This window comes from Acanthaster planci, linkage group LG16, assembly GCF_054643075.1.
Source record: "Acanthaster planci isolate LZ-2023a linkage group LG16, COTS_SCS, whole genome shotgun sequence".
Taxonomy (NCBI): Eukaryota; Metazoa; Echinodermata; class Asteroidea; order Valvatida; family Acanthasteridae; genus Acanthaster; species Acanthaster planci.
In genome coordinates, this window is record NC_141792.1 from 11,460,551 (window position 1) to 11,472,632 (window position 12,082).

The following is a 12,082-nucleotide window of genomic DNA, read 5'->3' on the forward strand; positions in this document are numbered from 1 at the left end:
TACAGATGTTCTCAGGAAAGCTAAGAGGACTTTACCAACTAGATTTCACTCTGTGCTAGCCAGACAGCCTGACCCGGAATGCTTTTCATGAGGAAATAGCAGGATACGAGGGCACCTAAGAGATGGCGATTCTGTTTGTAGTGTCTTATCTTACAGGTTGTAATCTTAAGTGTATTTAGAATTTTTGGACACCGTTTATAATTATGTTCTGTCTATATCGACAAGTGGAAAGTGTAATAAAATAAATTGAATAAATACAGTAAAATACAGCACCCACCGGTCAACATGCTCTCGTTGACAATGCAGTTTCCGCTGATGAGAACGGCATCGCAGCTCATCATACATCCTCGAGTCGGGAGCTCGATCAAATCGCCTGGAACCAGATCCTTAATAGAGATCTCCTCCAACTCTGGAGAAAGAATTGCGCACACAATCACCTGTGCATATCAAATCTAAACGTATTATTTGTGAGTGTATTGGGTGATACTAACTCGGTATGAAACCCTGCTGGGGGTCATTATGACAGGACAAGTCAAGGAAAATAAGGAAAGAGTTTTTTTTTTAATTTTTCAATACTTTTAGTAGTTTCAGTATTTAGCTTGAATGTTTCGGAGTTTCAGACTGAAACGAAATAGGCAACATCCGGGGAAAACTTGCACTAAGACAACCTCGAAACAGGTGCAAGCCCCATACAAGCCCAAAACCCTGGACCCCCCCCAAATTCGGAAGAAGCCGTGCCATCGCAGCTTTGTTTGCAGTTTTTTTTAAAGACCTTTGAGACGATAGCCTTATTTTTAATTTTTTTTTTTCAAAGTAAACTTTATCGAACTGATCCACCAAATAACACAAAATGGACCCATTGGCGGATAACAGGAATATCCAAAGATCTTCTTATCTGCAAAGTTAAGGAATGCCAAAACAGGTGCATTGTGTGTTTTAAATCAGTGTAGTATAGTATTAATACACTTCAAATTGGGAAGATGCAATTAACTCGCTGTATTAATAAGTTACGGATGTCTGTTGGAACAAAGTAGATAAATTCTATGATCGCGGGGATATTAAAAACGAGGCCTCCGCGGGCAAAGCTCCACCCCGAGCAGGAAATTCATTATAACCGCAGCCAGAATTCACACCTGCAGTTTCACCAGACGGCAAAACCTCTGGAATTTGCATGCAAATCACTCTGCTATGGTGTAAACAAGAGGGAGCGAAAAAAATCATGAATGGTTGGAGAATTAATGTTATGGAAAGATTGAGAGTGCATGGTCATTTAAATTTTGACCGTAGTGCACATGCGCAGGACTCCAGTATGCGCGGCACAGTATACGTAGACCTAAGACTGTACAGCGACGCTACGCGGCGCTCTACGATCTTTAAAGTAGACTACTTTGATCACTCACGCCTGCACAGCACACCTTCCCTGCGCGACAGGAAAGTTAAGTCGCAAGTGCCTGCAACGTTCCTCCTTACATGTTTTACTGCTCAGTACACCAATTCACGCAAGACATAATTTGGTCACTTAAATACTCTGCCTATCCAAAAATGGCCAAATGGAGACTTATTACAAAGCATGAAAAAGATGTTTAAAAGAGATTGGTTCTCCGAAGCACGACCCATTGGTATCATATTTCACTGTAAAACTCTGTCACCACCTAAAATTATTAAGAGCTGGATAAATATACAAGGTGACTGCATTATCTTATGACTCATGTAGGATTTTAATATATTGCTTCGGCGAATTCGCTTTCGCTCGTTGAAAAAGGTAACACCTTGATCTCTTGAAGTATGTCATGGTGTCACCGCACACACCGTGCCTCATGATTTCTCTTGCCTCGGGTATCGGGTTGATGCAAAGATTAGGGAGGGTGCCAAGACATGGATGGGGAGGATTTGGAGCAGATCATTGTGTGATTTCAGGAAATCTGCCTTATGAATCTGCGCCGGCGGCTGACTTACGCATGCCACGTTTGAAGGGTATAATTGGTGTCATTTCGGGGATCTGAACAATGGATGCAAAATACACCTCTGCTGCTAGTAATTTCTTAGAATTGATAAAATAAGCTGATGAGTTACATAACATTTCGGTCAGATGCAATGAATGTATGGAAAATCTATTTCACTATCGAGGCTGCTTCGAGGAAATCATATTGATGCCATTATGCTGTTTACGATTTTTCCCAGGTGAACGACAGTTCTCTGAAAAGTAAGCATTATTTCTTTTTAACTTGTACTTACGTTGGTTTCCCCTCCAAATGGTGACTGTACCTGTGGTTTTGACCATACGCCGCAGGGTCACGCTTTGCTGAAAACAAAACAATTAACAGTGCAGTGCTGAGGTGAAGAGGCAGATGCAGAGATGCAGTGTTTCGCTATCGGGGACCTCTTAAGATGGTGGTCTGTAAAGGTCCTCTCATCAAACCACCTTTCCAAGGCAGGCAAAAGTCAATCAATTAAATCTCGATGCAAGAACTGGTATAATGCAGACGAACAAACTGGATGTGGAACTCTTTTGCAAGAGCAGGAATTTCCTTGTTAAGTTTGACGGAAAAATATTAATAACATTGATGCATTTATGTAGCGCCCCTTCCATCTAAGATCGATGCTCCTGGGCGCTTACAATACACAGTTAAAACAAATATTAACTAGGATTATTAGAATCTCAGAACCTAATTAAATATTTATACAATAAAAATACCAATTCAAAAATTAAAATCACAAAACCCACTCAAACACTTATAATGATAATCACATTACAAATCATAAAAATACCTCTCGGAATAAAAACGTTTTGAGCCCAGATTTAAAAACATCAATACTCCCCGTCTCCCTCAGGCACACATCAAGTTTGTTCCCATAACTTGGGAGCGATAGCAGAAAAAAGCTCCCACGTGGAAAGCAGGAAAAGGTTGATATAAGTTTCTTTCTAGGGCCACAGCACCACTCTGTAGTGTCCCTCTTACCTGACGGGTACTGTACACCGTCAGCGCGATGGAGATGAGAGACATCAGCACTATGGCCAGGGAGAAGTACACATAGTGGTACCCAAAGATCCAGAGGCACACGCTGTAGATTTGGAATACGTAGAACGGGTTCAAAGCCTGAAAAAGAAAGGACAACCCAGAAATAGTCCATCACATATAATGCATACTTGTACATCGAATTTTAATTTTAAAAAATCGATATGGCGCACCTCTTAGTCCACCAAAGGGTATGGGTTTCCTTGCAATCTTCTTCATTGTACGTTCATTTTTTCCCCCGTTGAACGGTGGGTTCCATCAAGATTATGCTCAATTCTAAAGCTACACTTGAATCCACAAAGACGAGCGTGTGCTGTGTTCAAAACAGCCGAACCTACTAACCACATCCCTTGCCCGTTTTGACTTTGAGTGGACGACATGACGTCACATAATGTACAGACGCCTGACTTATATGTTGTATGTGCTACCATGAAACTCAGGCCTCGTTTTCCTTTTTTATGATTGGCTCAAAGAAGTCGTTTTCTTTTTTCGGCCCATACCAACCAACACTAAAAGAAAATTTGTTAACACGTCGATATATCAGAAACAAGGGTAAGATAGTGACGTCATGAGCAAAGTCTCAAATGCCAGTAATAGTTACAATTATGTTATACGCCCTGAAAGTCATTTCGTAGGGTCGCATTCAGTTATCAACAGATGGCGCGATATACAGTTGTGACATCAAGTTTAGCTAGGTCTTGCATTGGTTTCACATCCCAGGGTAGTCCGCCTACCGAGGTTCCGACTCGTATCATTTCTGCCTCTTTACCCCTCCCTGGACAGACCCCGTTTCAGCCTACTTGAAGACCAACCCAGGGATCCCCATCATACTCCTGGGCAGAAGCCGAAAAAAATGAACAATCTCAAATCGATCCTGAAATGGAGCGCTCGGGGCACGCTGCTTTCGCCGTGTGTAATTAAGCGGAAGTGTTAGAAAGGGACTCCGCGAGTTCATTGAGGTAACTTCAAGTCAGAGCTGAGCTAAGAGAGGTCTGTGACCACTACACACTCGGTAATCATAATAGATTTCCCCTTCAATACCAGAATTCCTCCAAGGAGGGCAATCAGGCGCGGATCCGGGGGTAGGGGGGGTCAACCCCCCTCACTCATTACAATTTTTGTCCAAATAAATATTTTTTTAAATGCCCCATCTTTTAACACGAATTCCTGGATCAGCACCTGGCAATGGTATGTCTAATCTTTCAGATGTGAACTTAAAATCACTTTTGAAACATTAACATATCCTAGAACGATTCCTGCAGCTTTAGCTCAACATAAAATCGATAAATTGGAAGCAAAAGAAATTCTACGACAACACAATTTGTCGAGCGCGGAAATTTTTACGCAGAAAAACTGGGTAACATGCAGCAGAACTGATTTTGCAGATTATGTGGATTTGTAAGTGGTTCCCAGCTCATTTTTGAACTCGAATGAACCAATTCCTTATTTTTTTAAAAAGGCACGCGCGTGCGAGTCCGCGAAGGGCCGCGCTGAATGGGCAGACCTCCACACGCGCGTCCGAATGACCTCATTTATATCATGGAATACCTAAGTGGCTCCGAGTTTCAGCAATATTTGCCTCTGATCAGCTCCTCAATGAAGCCTTGTTCTTCAGCTTACCTCCTGGAAAAACAGAACAATCAGCGGCCTTAGCGCTATGTCGATCTCGTTGGCACCGTAAATGTCCCTCCTGACGGAAAAACAAAAACTTCCTGAAGTTCATCGGAAGGTATCATCTTACCCTCGCAGCGGCTTTTCTCTGGTACACATTTACAATTGTTGTACAATTCGACAAGGTACGTTTTTACAGTAATATGACAGAATAAATATACATGTATTTGAACTAGATTTGTGCAGTTACCAAAATGTATCTGTAATATCTATTGATATCTATCAATATTGTGCCTGGGTTATTCTTCTTTCTACCAATGCCCATCAGCAGTGGCGGCGCTAGATGGTGCCATGTGGGCGTAAATGCACCAACTGAAAAGCCGCTGGCACCCGCGTAAATTTTGTCCCATATTACGACAGGGCGACCAACCTTTTCGTGTTAAGACCCGGACCATAACCCAGGAAAAATAAAGGATCATTTGCATGCACGCAATTCTGCCCTGCCCCAAGCACACTTGCACCGCCACCACCGAGGTCTGGTTCACCTGGTGCATACTTTGATTTTTAGACAATAGAATTCTTATGTATACTCCATACAACTTCAGATAAACACAATTCTTCTGACAACTTTAACAACCAAATTTCAACCTCCAAAAAAAAAATAATGGAGACTTTGATGTCAGATGTTACGACAGCAACTTTGCTCGATATCAGGGGAACTTTGAAATACACACCGGGATTTCTGTTCGTCGGCCGTGAATCCCTTGAATGTCTCAAAGATTTCATTGCAGGTCACACCAGATTCAAGACCCCTGGATGGCAACATCAGAAAAAAAACAATTACACTTCTGCATTACAACAGTGGAGAATCCATTTATTCCATGCAGCCAATAATTAAGCATGACTTCTCGTACACATCGCAAACCATTTTAGATAACGGCAGAGTTGACAACTACATTAAGACAACATGAAAACAAAGGAGAAGGAGGCTGACGAAATCACGTAATCGATGACAATACTTCTAAGCAAAAAAGAAAAGGTCAGTGGAAACGAGACTGTAATATTACCTTAGTTTATAAAAGTTGAATCCTTCTGTATCCCAAATGTACTTCAACTTCTGAAATCGTATGTATCGCATTCCAGGGGTCTGCACAGGTAGAAAAGTTGAATTTTATTAGGCGAAAACTACTCAAACTGCAAATCGCAATAGATCTCCTTTGAGATGTTTCAAAAGGTTGCTACTATAGCAGATTCTCAGATGAGAGGAAAAGGATGAACGCTGAAGTTGTTTGCATTCAAGTTTTACCTCGTTCGTCATGCTTCCGTTCAAGTCCTCCTTTTGATTTCGGTGGCCTTTCTTCTTTCTTTTTTCCCTGGAGAAAAAGCGAACTCCACGGAAATACTTTAAACTGTTTCATTTATTCATAAATGGATAGCTTGTCAGGTTGTAGAAAGTTCTTGTTGTGCTTTGTGTTAAGACGTGTGGTCGTCTTCCTAAAATTTGAATTTAATTTCCAAAATTACTGAAAGAAAATAACTTGCCTTAGCAGAGATCAATGCAATGTGAAATCAATAATTTAAGTTACAAAGTGGCAGACTTACTTTGGAAGCCTGTCCTTTGAAAACCTCACTCGAACAAGAAACCACTGCTTGTACATGTCCTGAAAAACATACAGAGTCAGGAAATCACCGAAAATATGTCGACTTTCAGATGGCGAGAAGGATTTGGAATTAATTGGGGGGCTTAGTTGTAATTTTTCTCCCTATAATTGTAATGGCATGAAAAGTAAATTTCAGGTTTAAATTTTGGCATTGTTGGGTTATTGGCCCCTTTTTATAATTGTTTTGTGATTAGCTGGCCATAATTTCTAATGGTTGAATGCGTGCACCTCATCAGTCTCTCCTTTGCTTTAATATGACGAGGACAACATTTAGTATTTGGGAGTAGGGGTGAAAAAGCGAGTAACCAATCATGCCGGCCACTACATGCACCTAAACATTTCTACGCTGACGTCAGCCGACTTCCTACCAATCCAAGACGCGCTTACTTTGAGGAGAACCGTATCCGCATGGTCCAATCGCGACTGCCGGTACATGAATCTGGCCGCCCAGTTGGGCTTCCAATACATGGCTGCCAAGAACAGACCAGCGGTGAAGACCCCCAGGATGTAGCAGAGGACAGTCCGCGGCGTGTCTCGCCTGAGACCGTAACACTCCTACAGTCCGGGGACAGAAGGATACAAGCAAGTGGTCAGTTGAGCGCTCTGCACACTGTTGGTGCTTTACGTGACGACGGATGCACATGGCCTGAAGGGATCGAATGCAAACCCTCAAGATGGCTGTCGTGCAAAGTATCAGACCGTGTCCAAAGTGCATAGGTGTACAGCTAGGAATAACAGTCGTATTAAATAAATTCACGGATTTGGAAGTCTAAAGCAGCTATTACAAACTGTAAAATGTAATACCTTTCAACAATACTGATATTTGTAGGTGTAAAATCATTTCCAAGTAAAATGAAGCAGTTGAAGGGTGGTAGGCTAATTGCGTTTTAACATAGTTTGCTTCCATCAGACTGGCTAGCGGTTTTTCATATTTGGTTGTTTGACTTGAAAATCATGCTTATTGGAAAAGTAGAGACACCTGGGGGAAATTCACACTTAAGTAATTAATCAGAAAGAAATTCACGCTAACCGGGTACGTGAGGATAATTAACGGTTCAACTCCCACTTGTTCATGATAGCCAGTCTTCTTTAATAAGCCATTATATTTGCATTGTTTGGCACGTGGACACGCCATTCAGAGGTGAGATTCCAATGAGAGTAATTATGGTTCTTACACCTTCATATGCGAACGGTCAAAAGGCCTAATAACAGGGTAACGATGTGGGCCCAGATGGGACCGCGATCCTTTGCCACGGATCCAGAGGCCATTATTATCAGAAGGCCACGCCATTATTATCAGAAGGTCACATCAAATGATCATTTCGGATTGTCTCCGTATAGACCGCAAATTAAGATTGCCTAGGCCACGGTTACTGAATTCAAAGCCCTGCACCTACAGCAAAAGTTTCTACCATCATTGACGTCTCAATCTGGGATTCATTAAACTGTTTTCCCATCCTCAAGAATGCGAAAAATTAAAGAGAAGTGGGCCAAAGAAGGAGAATGCGGAGTCGAATATCCTGGGAACCCTTTTTAAAGCAGCTGATTATATTTCTGGGATTGGGAAACTATCGTGAGCTTCTCCACCAAACTGGTAACCATATTTTGGGAAACTTTGTTCTGGTCGTTTTTAGTCCCACACTTACCACTTCATCCTCGCTCCCCTCGTTGAGAATAGTTCGCTCTGGTAACGGAGTATGCATGCTGTAAAAAAAGGAAAAGAAAATTAGGTCAGAATTGGAATCAGAGTGTCTTTAATTAAAGATTTCATAAAATCTTCAATGATATTTGAATGGCTGGTTTTAATTGTGAATCTGGCACGCTAAAGACTAATGGAGCTCTCGTTTTTATCAAGCGTAGTGAACCCCAATCAGTTTACAGTCGAAAAACTTTCTACACAAAGACAACTTTTGCCAACGAAATTCAGTCTGCCTTCAGTGAGTTGTCCGATACCACGGGCCACTGTAACCGTTTGTTGTTAGAGAAAGAAGCTTTCTGTCACTGAGTTCAATAGGTGCTACCAACTTTGATGACCTCAAAACCCACCGAATTGAATCGATCAAAAAACGTCTGAATTTCAAGAACCTGGCCGGCCCTCTGCCCTTGTAGCGCGTTTGGCAAGGTACTCCAACCTTCCTCGAGGTTATAGTATTGTGCATTTCAATGAAACAACGCCGGCAATGCGACAATACTGCCTTCTTTAGGTTTGCTCTAAATTAGACTTGTAGAAACGGGAATGGGGTTGAAACAGGTGAAATATGTCTGCCGTGTGATCGGAGGGAATTTGCATGTTTGTGTTTTTTTTTCAAATTGAAAATGGCTCGACATTCCTTACGACACTACTTATGCTGAAAATGGTGGCGTTCTTCACCTTCTTAGGGACCTATGAACGCAAGCCTCCTTTTAATTAATGCCCAAGCTTCGACGCTTTTCCGTTAGATAACAGAGAATAGTTTGCCCCATGTGGGGCTTTGGGGTACAACAGTCCCTTTCAACATGGGATGCCAGATATGGGGCGGAGAGAACCCCCCCCCGCCTTTGTGTTGGTCATTATTTGATCGGAATCTCAGGAATTCTTTACAGACTTCGGGGGGGGGTGTTAGGTAACAATAGTCTAGAGTTTGTATAGAGATAGGACATGGGGGCACATCAGCCCCATATCGTGCACGGTATCATTTTCAACTGCACTAGGAATACGCGTTCTTAGTGCCATTGAAAGGGATACCGTGCACGGTACGGGGCTGATGGGTACCCTCCCCCCATATGTCCAATCCCTAAACACACTCTAGAAGCTCTAATGGATCACGAATCGTCACAACTTACGGACGAGAAGCTGATCTAGTATGTGGATTTAACAGGGCTTATATCCACGGATCGGATCAAAAGAGCGACTGAATGCCTGTCCAGGCATTATAGAACGCACCAACAAACCTTCGCAAGCACTGAAGTTGTCGCTATTTTGTTTCAGTCCCTTTGAGTAGCCAATGTGACACCGGGCGCTACAAAAGTGTATGGTTCGGATATATGAACAAAATACATGCTACCCCCCCCCCTTCATGAAGCCTTCGACGAGATTCTCAAGATTTGTTATTTGATTGTTGACGTGCAAAGTTGACGAATCAACTTTTGTATAATATTTACTTACTTCCCATACGATGGGCCCACACAGAAGAGAAAAGTTGTAACTGATAGAATTACAGTGCAGAACACGATTTCCAGGTGGTACACCTCCAAGTACACGTTTCTAAAGAGGGGTCTATTTGTCCTACTGTGTAGCCTACACTTATATATTTCTTTAAACAGCAGATATGCTCGAACAACTTAGGACAGAGGGCAAACAATATTATCAATGGCTGTATTTGTTATTTTTTCGAGTTGGCAGAGTCAAAGTTCATTGAAACTGCCGTATGCATTGTGCAATTGATGTTATGGATTCGTTGAAGAACGGGCAATGTATTTACGGACTAAAACTGAATGACTGCACAGACTCAGTCCAATCAATTTCATGTAGGAAATTAGAGTGTGGGTGGGTGGGTGGATGTACATGTATGTTTATGTCAGTAGCGACACGCAGCAGCCGTCGATGCTTGCAAGACTACTGACCCTTTGACGTCACCAGCTGCAATGTTCTGTTCCATGTGTCAACTCCACTGAAGCACTGTGTTGTTGACGGTACGGCTGGGTTTTTTAACCGCTCGACATCGATCGAAATTGCAACTTGAAAAGTGACCAGCAACTTCAACAAAATTAACCAGTCTAAATGCCAGACCCACTGCGAGGTCACCCAAGTCTGACCTTTCACCCCACTTAAAAACACGCTAACTCCTCAAAAACCAACTACGCACATTCGTACAAATTAATCGATCATTGATCAATTCAATAGTCACAGCTTCACAAAATGCATCTACAAATAGATACGCAAAGTAATCGATTAGAACACTGGAAAAATACACCAAGTTAGAAACTTACACTGAAAAAGAAGATTCAGTAGTTTATTATCTGTCTCCCTTCTTGAAATGAATCCCACACTTTGCTACTACCGAAATTATTGTTGTACATAGGATTTCGAAAAGTTTTTACAGACTTTTAAACAGGGACAGCAATGGAACGATGAGAAGGGAAAACGTACATTGTCAAACGTAGAATGCCCAGATACCATGTGGTGAAACACGAACAAATCCACAAATTATCAAAACACGTCGATCAAGGACGACACTAGGGACGTCAAGCATGAACTGCGCCAAACACATTCTCAAAGCCAAACCGAGAATCAGAGTGGATTTTTACAGTCACCAAATTCCTGTGCCCATGGAAGTATAGCTACCAGTTTGCAGTGTATGGACCATGCAACTAAGAAGACTTACAGATCCACGGGGATTCAAAAAGGTTTTAACAACGTTTCGATTCGCTTACACTAGTTGTAACTGGTGAACTGGCAGGGTAAAAAAAAAATCTCATCAACACCTGCACCGAGAGGATCCTGTAGAGTTTCGGAGTGTTCATTGACCGGCCAACTACAGCCAGTGAAGACGAGCTCGACGGACGAACGGCCCTGTAAAAAAAACACTACAGCACTCCCTGTATAAACGGGGTCAACGGAAGAATACGCCACTCGGCAAGAAAACAGGGACGCGCAGGAGAAATCAGCTGTCCCTCGCGCGAGTGACAGCACCCTTGGAATGCATCGGTGAATGAGGAGGGAGGGAGGTTTGTAATTAATATCTGGAATTGACGCGAGCCGACATTGTTAAGCGAGGGGAGGACAACCGAAGGCTTGCCTGCCAGAGGTGTCGAAACATCGACTTGGGGGATGACAGGCTAGAGAGATGCCCCAAATAGATGCAGTTGCAATGTCTTGTGGGTCGTATACGTGGAAATTAATGAAATGTTGTAGCATCTGCTGGATATTACTGGGGGTTTTGTTGATGTGAGCATCGCTTGGGGAACAACGATTTTGACAAAATGGAACAAATATCGTTGACTGCGGGTTGGCGGGTAGAAAACAGGGTTTCCTCACAGCCGAAGGACAAAGGCTACCACTGAAAAAAGGAGGAAACCGGAGGTCGATTTGAGGTGTAAATAGGGAAAGCAAGGAGAAGCAAAAGAACTTTTGGTGTGGAACCTGGAATTTCACATTAATCATCCTGTATGACTTTGTTATTATTTCTAAGTTTTGCTCGTTTGGGCAAGGTCTCTGGCCACTGGCTTTGTACCCCTAAGTTTAACTGTACTCAGTGTTAAGTTTACACTCACTGGTGTGTGGAAAGAGGTCACATTTAAAAAGTCGGTCAAGCGTGTCACGTCATGCAAGGGTTAAAACAGAAACACGCCCAGCAGTCCTCAGCAGAATTTTAAAGATCCATGTATATCACGCTTGAGACTCAAAATTGTCAGTTAAATGATAAAAACATGCAGGACAGGGCATGACGTGAAGTCAGCCCATAACTATGATTTGATCCTCAACTTTTATACTTTTTCCCAGAGATAACTCTGCGTGTCTGTGACTCGTCGTCTGTCCTCATTAATTTAGCCAAATTCAACGAAGCTTCATTGTTACTACAAACATTCCGTGGATAAATTTTTTTGGCAAGACGCCACTTTGCTGTCAACTCACTGTGTCACTTATTTCCAGCATGTCAGCATGCTCCAGTTCAAACTATTGACCTTTTAACGACAACGAAATCTAAGCAGATAGAATCGTTGAACTTATTAATGAAATGGCTGCCTGAAAATGCAGGGCTGATATAAACCGCCCCAAAACACCAAACACACTTGAGCTGCACATTCATTATA

The 12,082-nt window shown here is 42.3% G+C and overlaps 1 protein-coding gene across 3 annotated transcripts in view; it reads right to left on the reverse strand.

Annotated features, from left to right (window-relative positions):
* Positions 1-12,082, reverse strand: part of LOC110979052 (polyamine-transporting ATPase 13A3-like) — a 40,067-nt gene that overhangs the window by 18,750 nt on the left and 9,235 nt on the right. For 2 of the 3 annotated variants that reach the window (XM_087147267.1, XM_087147268.1), the window contains exons 2-11: positions 7,936-7,993; positions 6,677-6,844; positions 6,231-6,289; positions 5,935-6,001; positions 5,696-5,775; positions 5,363-5,440; positions 4,638-4,707; positions 2,961-3,098; positions 2,236-2,302; positions 278-409 (exon numbers count right to left, since the gene is read on the reverse strand). In XM_087147267.1, the coding sequence (XP_087003393.1) occupies positions 278-409; positions 2,236-2,302; positions 2,961-3,098; positions 4,638-4,707; positions 5,363-5,440; positions 5,696-5,775; positions 5,935-6,001; positions 6,231-6,289; positions 6,677-6,844; positions 7,936-7,993 (917 nt within the window). Of the gene's footprint in view, positions 1-277; positions 410-2,235; positions 2,303-2,960; positions 3,099-4,637; positions 4,708-5,362; positions 5,441-5,695; positions 5,776-5,934; positions 6,002-6,230; positions 6,290-6,676; positions 6,845-7,935; positions 7,994-9,434; positions 9,567-12,082 lie in introns of those variants that run through there. The other variant, XM_087147269.1, reaches the window with a different exon arrangement.